General features: G+C 38.5%; 2 protein-coding genes across 3 annotated transcripts; one reads left to right on the forward strand and one right to left on the reverse strand.

The window, feature by feature from the left end:
- Positions 1-1,461: 1,461 nt before the first annotated feature.
- Positions 1,462-7,815, reverse strand: sspn (sarcospan (Kras oncogene-associated gene)). Its single transcript, XM_083552142.1, has 3 exons — positions 7,271-7,815; positions 4,845-4,931; positions 1,462-2,750 (listed from the first exon to the last, which is right to left on the reverse strand). Exons 1-3 carry the CDS (start codon positions 7,502-7,504, stop codon positions 2,391-2,393), a joined length of 681 nt encoding a protein of 226 aa, XP_083408268.1. The 5' UTR covers positions 7,505-7,815; the 3' UTR covers positions 1,462-2,390.
- Positions 7,816-9,918: 2,103 nt separating this feature from the next.
- On the forward strand, positions 9,919-14,507 carry bhlhe41 (basic helix-loop-helix family, member e41). Of its 2 annotated transcripts, none has more exons than XM_083551541.1 (5): positions 9,919-10,697; positions 10,818-10,881; positions 11,039-11,146; positions 11,241-11,352; positions 11,468-14,507. In XM_083551541.1, exons 1-5 carry the CDS (start codon positions 10,636-10,638, stop codon positions 12,337-12,339), a joined length of 1,218 nt encoding a protein of 405 aa, XP_083407667.1. In that variant the 5' UTR covers positions 9,919-10,635; the 3' UTR covers positions 12,340-14,507. The 2 variants fall into 2 exon arrangements, with proteins under 2 accessions (XP_083407667.1, XP_083407666.1); XM_083551540.1 differs by having other exon boundaries at positions 9,979-10,697; positions 11,036-11,146.
- The last annotated feature ends 1,446 nt before the right edge of the window (positions 14,508-15,953 follow it).

Consider the following 15,953-nt stretch of genomic DNA (forward strand, 5'->3'; position numbering starts at 1 on the left):
ACTTGACTTTAGTAACACCCTTGTGGCAGAATGAGCACAAACAACCACAACCACAAAAACGGAATTGTAAATACTAATGTTATGGTCAGTTGTCCAAAAAAAAAGTAAAATAAATCTATCTATCTATCTCTCTCGCTCTCTCTCTCGCTCTCTCTCTCTCTCTCTCTCTCTCTCTCTCTCTCTCTCTCTCTCTCTCTCTCTCTCTCTCTCTCTCTCTCTCTCTCTATATATATATATATATAATATATGTCTTGAGTAAACTTTTGAGATTTAAAACGTCATTACAAAAATAGTCCTCTTTCAAAGCATCTGAAAGATTATGAAATTTGCCACAGATAAACACACAATATAAACAGGCATTGATTTAGAATCTGCCCTCCTGCATGTGATAAGCGCATGTGACATGAGGTGTCACACGAGGAGGACATTCAGCAGATGAAGCAGTCACATGAGCGTTGGTGTAGGAACAACCCCGAGGCTCTCTTCCCTAAAACATTATGAGGGGGAAAAACATGAGCCACTCCTTTTATTTGACTTAGTGCTGCACAGAAGAGTGACCTGCTGAGCGTCCCGTGCTGGAGAACCATGCTACCACTTTATCAGGCTCTGTTTTATTTCAGGTTTAATGGCTTTTGTTTAAATGTTATACAGTAGCTGAGTATGCACAATTGTCACAGCATGTATTGGCTTTTTGACTCGTGCAGTGAGTGCGATTGTGCGAATGAAGGGGACTATTATGTCCCAGTCATTATAATGCCTTGATATATTATTATAATTTAGGGCATAACTGAGTCCTATACATATTGCCCTATTTTTGTTTTATGAACACTTAGAGAAATAAAGATGACTATTATTAAGGGATGCTGAGTCATAGACACAAATTGGGAGCATGGGTTTGGTCTTTTGTGCCCTAATCATGTAGCACACCTAAATACTTCTCTCTCAGCCTGTATTCAAAGTGTCAAACTTAAAAAAAAACATACACTCTGAGCATTGTCTGCTGTACTGGCACAAATTATTGAATATACAGTACTCTTTAGATGTTGAGATGTTAGATAGGGTTTTTTTTTTTCTTTGTATTTGTTTATTTGTATTGTATATGTAAAAAGGTTATTTAGTGTAAAACTAGTTATAATGATCAGGCAGTGACCTGATGTGTGTCTGAGTACCCCCTGTGTCCCCCTCTGACCCCTCCATCTCTGCTGCTGACAGTAGCGCTGCTGTTTATCCACTGTGTAAGCAAAGACTTCATACCAAAAGCCAGTCTTTTGACTAGACATGATTTACAACTGCCTGTCTGTGTGCAGGACATTTCAGTTAGTGATCTTATACTTATTATTGCGAATAAGCAAGTCTAAGCAATGAGAGCAAATGCAGCCAACAAGGTTTGGTTTCATTACAAACAATGGAAAATGTTAAATGATGTTTGTGAGGATAGAAAAATACAAAAAAGTATACAAGTATCAGTAAAACAATATTTTATTTGTCAAAATGTAACATATAAAACAATAAAAAGGGCAGTTGGTTCAGATAAAAAAAATAGTCGTATACTTTAGAATATACATTGTAATATCAGGACATATTTGACCAAGATACAGTATTAATATTACAATATTTAACATAGATATGTCTTAAGCTTTTTGCACCTGGTCTCTGTTTTGTGTGAATTATTAAAAATGTTAACATTATCCTTGGATTTGTTTTTGGAATACAAAATAGACATCATCCTAAAACACACACACATCAGTGTGTTTCAAGTAACCCTTTTAATTCAAGTGACAATTTACTTAGGCTAATAAATTTACACTATACTATAGTGATTTCTACTATGATTGCACAATTGTTGCTATGCATTTTAATCCCTGTTTTAAGCACCAAAGCCTTAAGACAAGCAGGATTTAAAAATGATGTATTCAGATGTAAAAACATGTCACTTATTACTTTTTTGTTGAGAACGTAACACTGGGGTTTTGTCATAAAACTGCTATCTATTAAGGCCATCAGTCTGATATGCAAATCCTATGCAAACAGAGTGAATATGTAGCTCTCACAGAATGACAGCTGTCCTGTTGGATCACACATACAACCTGTTAGATAAGAATATCCTTCTTGGCACCGGCAAAAGCAAGTATACATTTATATTAGTGGAAATGTCCAGACATCAATAAAGAAAAATACATGAGCTTTAAAGAGGACAAGAAACTGTAATTTGCCACCACTCTACAGTACACTACCAACATTCTAAATGTATCTCTACACTCACACAAATAGACATGTGGTGGGAAATTCTGGACTTTCCCTCAACACACTCAAAATGCTCCACGTGTTTTGTTCCCAGGAGAACGTCTTGTCCTTTCTCCCAGTGCCAAGCCCCTGTCCCTGCCCTTCTTTTAAACTTTCTGCCATTGCTGAGTGGTGGGTGAGCATATCTGCAAGCCCACGAAGAACACCTGGTAGCGGTGTTTCCACATGATGAAAGCTCCTAGCAAGCACACGATGGCCTGAGACAGGTTGAGCACCATCTGCAGCAGGTAGTACAGCATGAGAGTGCTTGTGACAGCAGTGCAGTCTGTCACCTCGGCGTATGTGAAGGTGCGTGCAATAGGGTCTTCTGGCTCCAGTGTGCAGATACAGTCTCGGCCTATCTCCCTGCATATGAAGCCATTGGTCAAAGAGTAGTGGTGGCCCTGGAAGGCGATGACTATAATAGAGATGATTAGACCCACTGAACACAGCAGGAAGTACACAAGCTGAAAGTACAAGCATAAACTTGGTTAATAGGATGTCTTGGATGGGTAATGACATACATATTCTTGTGCACTATATGGCGGAAAGAATAGAAAGGACTAACTATGACCCCTATATGTGGGCCTTTCCCAAACTTTTACCACAAAACTGGAAGCACAGAATTGTTTGGAATGCCTTTGAATGCTGTAGCATTAGGATTTCTCTTCATTAAAACTAAGGGGCCCAATGACAATACTCTTATGCACAATGTTAGCCTATAAATACATGTTTTTCTTTTAGGTTGATTGGAAAGATCTTAAGTTACCTGCACTGAATCCTTACCTTAACCTAATTATTACACCTTTAGGGTTAACTGGAATTCTGACTTCATGCCAGGCCTCATGTTCTTGCAGCTACATGATTATAAATCCCCAATCAACATTCCAAAATCAAGTGAAAACCCTTTACATAAGAGTGTAGGTTGTTAAGGCAGCAAGAAAGGGGGTAGATTTATAATTATCCAATGCTTTTGAAAAGAGATTTTCAACCAGCACATGTGTGGCTCAGGGTCAAGTATCCACCCATTTTTGTTCATAGAGTGCAGAAGTAAATACAGTATTATATATACTATATACTGTATATATATTGTACTATATATATATATATATATATATATATATATATATATATATATATATATATATATATATATATATATATATATATATATAAAAGAGAAATTCAACCCGACAACCAAGGGTTTCTTTCACAAAATTTTTAAACCAATACTGTCAACAGACAACACTATGACCTTAAATCATTATAGACAAACAATACAAACTATACGCCAAAGTAATATAAAACTATAAAACCATTTGTGTGCAACACATATCAAAGTCCTAGGCTAAGTATGTTTTCTACTTCACCTTTGTCTAAACACCACCTACATTATTCTCGTAAGTAAATTTTCTATAGATAGACACAGATGCACCTTGGCTTCATTATCTCCTGCCTGCAAATGCAAAGAGTGAAACTGAGAGCTCTAAATTCAAAAGTCTATTAGGTGCAAATTTCAAACTAGGTGCAAAAACCCACACTTGAAGTAGATTAAAAGAGTGAACATTAGTTACTTTAATAAATCAAGTATTAAAGAGCAAATGTATTTCATAGCAACGTGTATTTTTTTTTTTTTACTTTTATTACCCACATACTGTACAATCATTACATATACAGCCAGGCCCCATTAACACTTTACCGACATCAAAGGTATCACATGGAATCCACTTAAACTCTAAACCTTTTATCTCCCGAAATGTTCTTTCTGTGTAAAGCTTTTCTTAGTTAAGTCCTAAATTTTGTTAAGTAAAAGATGGTTGATGCAATATTTTGTTAAACCCCTAGAATTAAATATGAACGTCTATAATTCAATCACATTTTAACTGCTTCATTCCACATTCTTTTTTTGTTGAAAGCAAAATACAGAAACAAAAATTTGTCATGGTTTAAATACCTGTTGACATGACTGCATCTAAAGGACAATGGACACTTCGTTGACAATTTCCTGTTTGCTTCCCTGATCAATGCTCTCGGACTTCTCTATGCACAATGGACTTCTCTAGGAGTGTTTTTTTTTAATGGCACCCATAGCTTTTTTATATAATGAATTTGATTGCAATGTGGAAGTCTTACAGGATCCCTCACGTGATCCTACAAGAACATGTTTATAATGAGATCATGTGGCACTTTAACTGCACATTTTGAGTTCATTTTGGGCTTTCATTCTTGCTTATACAAGATATAAGATTCATTTTCTTCATATATGTATACTGCACAGTAGTTACCGTATTATTACAGTATTATTATTATTCCTAACTATAAAATGTAATAGGTTTATGTGCATGTACTTCAAAATGGGTAATTTTGGGTAAATTTCTGTCCTGGTGGTGCTATAATGCAGCTCGGCACACATTTCAGGTGTCTATGACCAATTATACAATCCATTGCTAATGTGCAAATGGAAAAGCTAAAGTGTTTCTAATTATATTTTCTCTCATCTTCCTCTTTCTTGTCTTAATTTCTCTTTTTCACCTTATTTTCCCTTTCACCTTTATTCTCACCTTTATGATGAATTGTGTGTAGGTCCTCTCATCAGGCAAATAGGTGATGAAATAGAGCACAAAGCCCAGGACAGATACAATGCACAACTGCAACAAAGCAAAGAGAATATTGTTTTAATGCAAAGAATTCTGACCCCGACAGTAGAAAAATATTTTCGGCACCAAAATAAATACAGTTCTATGATATTGTGCGCTGTGCGAAGCATGAGAAGCACATGTGCCTAAACGTGTTTAAAAACACTTCATTGTGTCTCGAGGCTGCTTGATTGGACTAATCTTATTTGCCGGTCTATTCATTTCTGTGTTTCTGCCAGGCTTTCTGTGATTGTTGTAATTAGCATTGTGCAACTCAGTGCTTCCTTGTCATCTGATAATATAATCACTGATTTTCCAAATTGAATATCTTTTCCCTCCTTTCTAAGATAGCACACTCTTTCTCAGTCCTCCAGGAGTCTTGTGACCAACATGTCGTGTCCAATTTAATTGTTATTTTCCGGGTTCTTAAGTAGAGAAATCTTGATGACTCCAGTGTTTTTTTCTTACAGCACTGGTCTCGTGAGTGGTGAACTGAGGATATCCAGAAACACTGTATTGTGTAAATGCATGTTTGTGTGTTTGAGACCTTGCACCTGGCATTCAACATCTCACATGATACGACAATAAAAATAAGAAGTAAGAAAAGCAAAAACTAAAGGAATGATCATACCCAGAATTATTGTCACATTAATGATATAAAACATTATTAAAACTAAGTGGCATTATTAGTTGTAGAACATTTTCCCCAACAATTCACTTGATTTAATATTGGCATCTCTTACGATTAATATTTTGTGGCGTCTGCTTTGGAATAACAGCACTGAGTAGTTTTAATAATGTTCATAGTTTGGAGACGCCTTCATGCAAATCATTTTAAACATATTTTTAATCTTAGTTTAGATCACAGGTTTCAAAGCAATAGCTATCAAATCTGGAGATCAAGGTGATCATTTAAAAAATGCTAGCAAATTGTTTTTGTGCTTTTCTTCAAACATTTCTCTCTTTCTGAAAGCATATTTGGCTTTTCTTTGTTTTGAATGCTCTATCTATGGGCACTTTCTAGCTGAGGGAATGAAATTTCTGTCTGGACTACTTGGTAATTGGTAGTCAGATTTATGATACCGTTAATCTTCACAAGAGCCCCTGAACAACAAACCATAAAACAGCCACAAACATCAATAATTCACATAAATATTATACAAGTTATCATACAATTTTCACTTGCACTTTTTTATTATCATGTCCCTTTTTGTCACCGAACCTAATGATTTTTTCCATGACCAAAAAGTTCTCATTCTAATCTCATTTAACGGTAAAACACCATACCTAATTAGCTATGAAAGAGCTTTTCCGATGCAATGCTTCCAAACAGTGTATTGTTGTGAAAGTAGTATTTAACAAGCAATTACAACAATACAATTCATACTCATTTACCCTGCTCCTTAAAATGGGGGACAATACACCCATGGATTTTAATGCTTGCAAATTTCCAGCTGTTTCACACATGTGAAGATTTTTTCTTATAACCCTAATTGTGTATAATGATATTTTAGGTGCTTATGTATCTAGGTTTTTCAAAAATGATCTTTTACCTAATATGTGCAGGCCAACCACCGTCTCTATCTTTTGTTATTTTTTTCCCCCCAGATTTTTCCCCATGTGTGCAACTTTATATTCATTCCACAGGACATGACATGCTTAAAGGTAAAGTTTTTGGAAATTGACATAAAATAAACATTTGCATTACATTAACCACATATTTTATATCATTGGTAGTGTTACCGTTAAAAATAATTGACTATTTTCATGTGGTCTGAAGATCATATACATATACTACACAGAGCTCAGAACTGAACCAAAAGCATGGAGCTGTGAGACAGCAATGGTACTCTCTGGGCCATCATGGATTGTTAACAACAGCAAAAATAGTTTTGTTAACTGGATACACAATCAGGACAGAGTTAGATTTAGAACACTGATCATCATATATGCCAAGATGAACCAAATATTAAGACAAAGAATTGAGCGGGAAAACAAAATTTGACAAGATCTAAAAAAAAAACATATATCTGGAACAATCAGAGTGAACATCTGACATAATTGATTTTGAGCACAGAAATTTAAATTGATTCTCAGTAAAGCTGTATGTTGGTGATCTCAGGTTTAGTAATGTTGAAAAATTTCTGCTCAGGTACACAGTATAGAAATGTTTCTACATAAAATACATGCACACTGAAACAGTTTAATTTGAAATGAGGCTCCAGTACAGCTGCAGTAATGGTGGCGTAGCTACTGGCACAGTAAGGTGGAGTGAAATGCTGGCCTCATGCAGGGCCCTGGCAGTGAAAAAGCATGCTGGGAGCTGAGGAAGAGGATGGTTAGATGCTTACAGTGATTCCAGCCCAATGGGGTGTCTCCCTGGCCAGCAGAGAGGGGCTGATGGTGGTCATGAGGAAGGCAATGACCGTGATAGCGATGCCCAGTATCAGCTGAAGCAGGGCAATAAGCAGTGGGAAGCGGCAGCCGCAGCATGTATGGCTTCTCTTAGCGTCTGGGCCTCCTCGATCCTGCTTGGCCTTCTTCTGCCCTCCACTAGACCCGGTTGGACTCTTCTCTGACCCCATGCTTTCTCCAGTCTTCCTTCCTCAGGCACAGACACTTACTCTTCCCTCAAACCTAGAAATTTATTTTCCTCTTTTTTCTCTTCACCCCCTTTTTTCGCTTCTTTTGTCTCCTGTTTCTCTTCTTCTCTCCTTTCCCTGACTGGCCCTCTGTACTGTTTACCACCCCCCCTGCCCTGCCCTACTCCTCCCCTCCCTGCCGGGGGCTCCTCTCCGAGCCAGCCCGCTTGGCTGCAGCTATTTGGAATCAAAGAAGGCTCTGAACTAATATGGAAAACATTTTGAACTGCCTGAGAGCCACATATAGAGCAGCATGCAGTGGAGCAGAGGAAAAGGAGGGAGGGAGCGAGAGGACAGAAGCCTGAAAGGGGGGACTCCAACACACGACTACAATAAAAACTGCAGCAAACTGCCAGTCTCCCAGCAAACAGAACCAGGAAACTGAATCTTACACTGAATGAGAAAGGGGCAGTATGAGTTAATAAATAGCATTAACATCCCACATCACAGTCAAATGTGGGCGAATCTGGACTCCTGCCAAGTGTACACAGTTCACAACACCCAAACTGTCACATGATACCAATTGAGAAGTAATGTGACCTACAGGCATGTGAGGGAAGAATACAACTAATTCTTTATTGATTCTGCATGTTTATCATACTGTGTTGATAGACAGCATCTATGTATTGGGGTTTAATATATAGTATTTGTGCATATGTGCATACATTCAATAAATAATAATAATAATAATAATAATAATAATAATAATAATAATAATAATAATAATTCAATAGAGTACAGTTACATGTTTAGATATATGCATGGTTTACTTAAAAAAAAAAAAAAAGAGAGAGTATAAAACTTTATATTGTTATAAGGTTGAATCAATTTACAGAATAAAAACTGCTTGTTTTTAAAATCTATTTGTAGAGCTTAATGCTTATATTATTGTACCAAAAGGCCATAAATCTGCTCACACAAGAAAGCTAATTGCACATCATCCTTGAGTTAAATTATACTTCAGTTTTGTTTTTTGTTACATAAACAAGTACATGTTGTGTTATTAGCAAGAATGTTAAAGTTAAAATAATCAGCCTACGTTGGCTCATAAAGTTTCTGAAAAATGATATTTATATTAAGGCTGTTTCTCATAGACACATATGTCTAGGACAATGCTAAAATTTTGAAGGTGTTGCTCATGAACTGGAAAACAAACTGAAAAATACAATTAAATAAATATAACTTATTATTACTACTTATATACAACATATTTATTTATGATGATGTGATCTACAGTGGTACCTGAGACATATTTTGCATTTGTTATTCCTCTTTGCTGACATTTTGGTCAGTTTGAATGCTTTCTTTCATTACCCACAGTGCTCTTTGAGTACCTACTCAAATACATTATGCCATTATAAAATGATGACCAGTGAGCGAATAACACTGATTATCAGACAGCAGGTGAACAATTTTTGCCCTAAAGTTGAAGTGTTAAAAGCAGGAAAAATGGGCAAGCGTAATGATTTGAATGAGTTTGACGACTGGGTCAGAGCATCTCCAAAACTGCAGCTCTTGTGGACTGTTTCCGGTCTGTAGTGGTCAGTATTTATTAAAAGTGTTTTAAAAAAGAACAGTGGTGAACCGGCAACAGGGTCATGGGTGCCAAAGAGAAGGCTGTGGTCCTGTTTGGTCTGATCCAACAGACTAGTTTCTGTAGCTCAATTAGCTGAAGAAGTAAATGCTGTTAATGCTCAATGGGTCAGGACTGGCAGGTGGTCATAACTTTATGCCTGTTCAGTGTAGATAATGTACCAACATATCTCTCTCTCTCTCTCTCTCTCTCTCTCTCTCTCTCTCTCTCTTCATGTTATTAATAACATCAATAACATCATGCTTGTCATTTCATAGTCTCTGCCATAACTCAGTGCAAATGTGCTGAAGAGATGCTTTGAATTGAGTTTTAGTTAGAACTTCCTGTTTTGTCTACCTCTCCATTGAATATGATGCTGTGTGAAAAAGAAATGTGAGAAAAGAGGCTCTTTTGCTTGTAGGAGCTGACAGAGAAATCTGAGTGTTATCAGTAGTCTGAGATCCTTGAAAATGTTTACTCCTGGTAATCCCCCATGTAACTCTGTAAGCAACTTCCCCATGTGACGTCAGCACAGCGCATAACCATCAGCTTCTCACAAATGAAAATATTAATCCAACCAGGCACCAGGATCATAAATATTGAACGCACACATATTTAAAAGTGGGGTATATTTTTTTCACAATTGTAATTGCATGGTGTTAGACTCGAATATCATGGTGTCCTGGTAAATATACAAATATGGTCGAAAATCATGTTTGCGTGTAGGATTACAGGTTCACACGGGGCAAGTGAGGTTGCACCTGCACGAGCCAGCTTTCATTAGTGCGAGTGCACTACAGGAGCCATGGCGCACGTGTTAAAGCACGCAGCAGCGCGAGATCATTGAGTACGCGCGCGCGCGCGCCGATCGGCTTTTCAAACGCAGGTTGCAGGCACGCGAGCTGAAGATGATATCTTTTTCTTAATTTTTTTTTCTTTTTTTTGATAGATTACCGGATTGATATTTGCTCTAGGTCCATGTAAGTTTGTAATCAAAGTTTAAACTCCATTATGGAAGCTCCAGTCTGTTTATGAAAAGCCATCGCGGTGTCGTCATCCACGTGCCAGACAGCTGATTGGTTGCACGGGCTGTTCAGACGACTCTCTGCGGCGGCGCGGGGTCTTGAGAGGTCGCTCATTAGCGCGCAGGCTTTTTCGAGCGGCTGCCGTTTACACGTGAGCTCGAAGCGGGTTCCGTCGTCGGAGGTGGTGCGCGCTCCCCCCCCCGCCTCAACACCAACACCACCCCGCCTCCCCGCGCATAGTGGCAGCTCGCGCTGAGCTCCGGCGTCATTCTGTAGCGCTGCGCTACCGGACATAACGCACGGCGCGCGCGCTCACTCGCCGTCTCTCTCTCTCTCTCTCTCTCTCTCTCTCTCTCTCTCTCTCTCTCTCTCTCTCTCTCTCTCTCTCTTCTTGCTGCTCTCACAGCACTTTCCGTCGGCTCGGAAATTACTCACGCGCCTTCACCAAAGAAGCGGATGAGAGAAGGTGAAAAGTTATGGATGAAAGAATATCTCGCCTGCAGGACAGAGCGTTTCTCGAGCACGCAGACTTTCTGGGGTATGATGTCTTTTTTTTTTTTTTTTAATAAACACGAATCCACTTTCTCACTTGAGTGCTTGTTGACATGACCGGATTCGCTTCCTGAGACCTGGGATTTTTTGCCTTTTTTGTTTTCAGGGTCGATTATTCGTCTCTTTACATGTGCAAGTCAAAAAGAGGCATGAAACGAGAGGAGGGAAAGGTAAGTGTGAAGCCGAGCCCTTGTTCCCAGTCAGGTATACACACTGTATAGATGGTGTGTGTGTGTGTGTGTATAATGTAGATAGTTCTAGTTGTTCTTTTTACAGACCATGTGCGAAACTTTCCATTGTTTTCTAATTGTGTTTTATTTAAAGCAGGACGCTTATAAGTTACCACACAGGCTGATAGAGAAGAAGAGGAGGGACCGGATTAATGAATGTATTGGACAGTTGAAAGACTTATTACCGGAACACCTTAAATTAACGGTATAAAGTGCATATTTGATTTTGTTCAGTGATTGGGTGCGACCTTGAAGATAAGGTTGACTTGATGAGACGTGTATATTGTTATATGGTATAGACGCTGGGCCACTTGGAAAAGGCGGTCGTGTTGGAGTTAACTCTGAAACACCTGAACGCTTTGACAGCCGTCACTGAGCAGCAGCACCAAAAGATCCTGGCACTGCAGAACGGTAAATCACATAATCCAAATAAGCAAAAAATCCAAGCATATTATGTGGCTTTGCTATAGTCTATGCGCCGGCGAGACTTTTCTTTTTCTAAATCCAGTCCTCTGTGTGTGATTAGGAGACCGCTCTCTGAAGTCCTCCATCCGAGCAGACGTTGACGCTTTCCACTCGGGGTTCCAGGCATGCGCAAAAGAGGTGCTGAAGTACCTGAGCACGGTGGAGAAGTGGACCAGCTGTGAGCAGAGGTGCACGCAGCTCATCGAGCACTTGCACAAAGTTTTGGCGCGACTCGTGCAGCCGCAGTTGGGCGCGCAGGACAGGGACAGCCAGGCCAACTGTGTCCCCGTCATCCAAAGGACTCAGAATGCCGAGGCCAACGAAAACGACACGGACACTGACAGCGGATACGGGGGCGAGGCGGACAAGAGCGACGGCAGAACGGAGAAAGCGTGTGACGCGGTGCGGGTCGGTGGAGTTAAAATAAAGCAGGAGTTCGGGGACGAGCGCGTCGCCAAAAAGCCCAAAATGAGCTGGAGCGAGAGCAGTGGCGCAGGAAGCGCAGATCAGCCCAACCTGGCGTTTATGAACTCGCTGATAGGAATGGCTGGAGTGAGCCAACAGGCTCCGTTCTGCGTCCCGTTTTACTTCATAAACCCGACGGCAGCTGGTTCCTACATGCCTTTTTTCGATAAGAGCAGTCTGGAGAAGTTAGTGTACCCAGCGCTGAGCGGGCCCTTCCCGTGGCTCTACCCCGGCATCACGGCGCACACTTCAGCCGCCGCGGCTTCTGCTTTCCCCGCAGGATCGCTCGAGAAAAGCCTGAGCTTCGGGGTCGCTTCACAGGATAAAGACTGCTCTTCTAACCCCGACGACGATCAGCAATCCAGCAGGGTCTGTGCATCCTCTTCTACCGACGAGGAACAGAACTCAGACAGCGAGTTTAACCAGGATCGGCCCCACATGAAGGAAACCAGCACTAATGCAGTCTAAAGGAACACTTGACCTTTCGGTCTCTACTGTTGGCTTGTGACATTGTGTTGATCTTTTTCTTAATTTAATCACCATTAAGTACTCTGTGGCCTGTAGTGTTTCTATGGATTTTACCGATAAAAGCAGTTGTCTGTTTGATTTATTTTATTTTTTTATTTTTTTTGTGTGTGTGCAAAACAGGGTTTTGAAAAGATCTTTCTGTAGAGACATTGTAAAAGAGGAACAATGGATTTGGAACAAAACCTAGTGCCTTTTGCACTGAATGCTGACACTGGAATGGGAATCGACAGTGACTGACAACAGCATACAGTCTGTCTTTAATGGCTATTGTTCTATTTTACAAAAAAAAAAAAAGAAGTTACACTGAGATTTTGCTTTTATTCGCTGAGGAAAGTAATGTATGTGCAATACTGTCGAAACGATCGCTGAGTTATAACCTACTGCACCTCTTCTCATTGATTTAGATTCATATTGGCATCTTGGATGTATTGTATGACAGTGACCTCAAGCAAGTTGAACCGACTGATGCAGTACTTTTTTTTTTGGTAGAATTTACTCTACAGGATTTGCCACTGATATTGAGATTCTTCTTTCACAGTTTAATCTTCAGTGCTTGAAAGAGTTACTTAAATACCTCAAGCTACTCTTGCATTGAGAGCCAGGTTCATTTCTACAGACACTCCTCTGGTAGGGGCAGTGCGGTGAGCTGAATAATCTTTGTTAGGAGGAAACTAGTCTTCGTTCTTAGTCAGGCAAAACCTACGAGTAGCCTTGTAAGTTCTTTGAATTACTACTATGACAGTCCTGTCTCTCTTTCTAATAACTCATTTGAACTTGAGTTTAAGTGAGGTGTGAAATTACACTTAGATATTTTGGCGTGTCATTCTTAAGCAATCTCTAAAAGTATTTGCCCTATGAAGATAAATAAAAAATAGATTTGACTGAGTTCAGGGCAGTTTTCTAAACCATTTGGCTTTTGGAATCACCGTTTCCATTAGGATTTTCTGACCAAAGTCCCTTTTAGTCTAGCACATGAATCTGGATTGGTCCACGTGGCCACGATGATAAAACATCTCAGTGTGTGGAGAGCTTCTGTATATGACATGCATCTCCAGATACGTTAGCACCTTGTGGAACTTTGATATTGAATGTAATCTGTTTTCTGTCAATATGAACGTTTGTAAATATTCTGATAAAAGTAGATCTGCGAGGTAAAGTGCACTTGTTGATGCCTTTCTTTGTTTCTCTAAAACTCTTCTCATGCATTATTTATAATCCATTACCCTTTGTATTCTGCCTGTAATTTATATATAAACAGTATATATTTTCTTAAAGAAATCCTCATGATTAATAGGCAAGTCTTGGATTAATGTATAAATACTGAAAAAAACTATAATAGCTACTGTATAGCTGCACAAATTTTAGTTGAAATCTTCAGAAAGCTCTGTTATACAGCAAATGCTTCTGCAAAATTAATCCTAAACGGCTTCTATAAATTGAGTAGTAGTCTGGCTCTGATAGGGCAAAGACTTTTTTTGCTTAAGTCAGTACTGCCTTCAATGCCAATATTTTGTAGTCCCAATCAAGAATCCCTGCACTGGTTCTTCAAGTGGTGTTATTACAACTTTAAGCTTTTGAATAATTACAATCAAGCATACAATGTGCATATACCATGCTGTCTGTTCATGTAGTTCACAGCTGATTAATGGCACAAAATCTGAAGTGATTGGGAATCTTGTAAAACATGGTGTACTGCACATAATCAGTATAGAATGCTAAATAAATGGTCACCGGAAGAAAAATATGAAATAATGAGGGTTTTTTACAAGAAAAAAAAATTTTTTTTAGATCGACTGCAATTAATACATTTCCATTCGATGCAAGCATATGTGTATTTAATCAAAATTTGCCATTTACTTTTGCATAAAATACATTTTATAGGCCCCTTGTAGCCTCTTTGCCTCAACTGTCCTTTTGCCTATGTAGTGGCATGTGTATGTAAATAGTTTGTGAATACGCAAAAATGTCCAATGTTTATCTTGTAGAAGGAATCTTTGGATTTTATAAAGGATAATCTTAAGCAAATGTTGCACATTTCGCTAACGCTTTACACTGCTGTAATAAATTATTGCTCACAGTTGTCAAATAAATATATGCTTAAAGACTAATCAGCTCCTTTTTATTTTTATTCTAGGCACCAGAATGATTTTCATTTGATTACTTTTTAACTACACATTGTTCTTTACTATCCTTTAGACTAAGGGTAAGTACCTTCAGTTCTGAGGAAGTGCTACTCTGCACAGTTTTCCCTCATTCTTAAACACCTGATGCAACTTGTGAAGGTTATGGTCATCAGCTGATGTGCTGATTGAAATGTGTTAGTGTAAGTTCAACAAAAAAAACTGCAGAGAAGTGACTCGAAGTTTTCACTGTAAAATAAATAAATAAATTACCAAGTAAAAATAGTTTAAATGTAGGAAATGCTGTCAAATGAGTTTATTACAAATCATGTAAAAGATTATTTACTAGGTTTAAGATAAAAATAATTCTTAGATTCAATATGTGTTTATTCGCCAACATGTATGGAAGCAATTTATTGAAGCATGATGAAGGTGTGAAAATTCTTTAGCATCTAGTGAGATCCATCACAACCTTGATAAGAATAAAGCAGTTACTGAAGCAGTTACCTAAGATGAATGAACAAATGAATGAATGACAGCACTAATGACTCATGCTCACTGTTAATACAAGCCTACACATTCTTACTGTTTGATATCCGGGGGTTAACTTTAATGGTAGCTTGATAGTTCTATTTTTGAACAAATCAGGTGACTTGAAAGTCACTGAACTGGAATGTACAATAAGCCAGGGCTTAGGTCCAATCATGTGACATGAGATGGAAAAAGAATTGCTTACTTTTCACTCCAGTAGCAAAACAACACCCAGAAGGTAAAGGCGATTTTCTTTTATAGCAGCCTTATAGAAAATGTGTACATGTTATCACACAACTACAAGCGGATCATATTTGGGCAAAAAATATCAGCGGGCACGTGGCGCTGTTATTACTCCAAATGTCCAGAATTAAATGTGTTCCTGGAATTAATGAATTATACACACTTTAAAAGCATGCTGCTATAAAGCTGCTTTTGTTATTGTAATCTACTTCGACAGATCGGTCTCAATCTGGCTTAACAATTCAATACTGTTCATTACAATACACTAGTGAATATCCAGTGTGAATCCTCCTATAAATACCGAAATGCTAAAAATACATACAATACTTAAATCTTTGCTGTTCTTTACTATTATATCTCTACTTAGTCGTTTTTTAGGCTGTACGATGTGTGATAAATTTTGGCCTTTCATTCCCATTCACTTGGCTGTTAAGAAAAATCTTTGTGGTTCCAGGGTAATTTTCAGATTTAGGCTTATTTATAGTGCTTTTGATAAAATCAGGGGTCACAGTCATTCTCTCACCTCCACACATACAAGTCCTTGAATGGGTGCTACTGTAAAAAGCTAATCTTGGCAACCAAAACATTCAGTTTTGCTTGGAATAAGCAGACCTTTCTCACCACCTGCCCTCTTCTAGTGTCTCATTAATCAGCTAACAA

Source organism: Silurus aristotelis, assembly GCF_946808225.1.
Source record: "Silurus aristotelis genome assembly, chromosome: 10".
NCBI classification, from domain to species: Eukaryota; Metazoa; Chordata; class Actinopteri; order Siluriformes; family Siluridae; genus Silurus; species Silurus aristotelis.

What these genes read in the sequence shown, in the direction of transcription:
- sspn (XM_083552142.1), bottom strand. Translation starts at nt 7,504, where the DNA reads ATGGGGTCAGAGAAGAGTCCAACCGGGTCTAGTGGAGGGCAGAAGAAG. An exon ending in CCCATTGGGCTGGAATCACT is followed by an intron (nt 4,932 to 7,270) that starts GTAAGCATCTAA and finishes GCTTTGTTGCAG; the next exon opens with TTGTGCATTGTATCTGTCCT. An exon ending in ACACACAATTCATCATAAAG is followed by an intron (nt 2,751 to 4,844) that starts GTGAGAATAAAG and finishes TTGTACTTTCAG; the next exon opens with CTTGTGTACTTCCTGCTGTG.
- bhlhe41 (XM_083551540.1), top strand. Translation starts at nt 10,636, where the DNA reads ATGGATGAAAGAATATCTCGCCTGCAGGACAGAGCGTTTCTCGAGCAC. An exon ending in CGGAACACCTTAAATTAACG is followed by an intron (nt 11,147 to 11,240) that starts GTATAAAGTGCA and finishes TATATGGTATAG; the next exon opens with ACGCTGGGCCACTTGGAAAA. An exon ending in GATCCTGGCACTGCAGAACG is followed by an intron (nt 11,353 to 11,467) that starts GTAAATCACATA and finishes GTGTGTGATTAG; the next exon opens with GAGACCGCTCTCTGAAGTCC.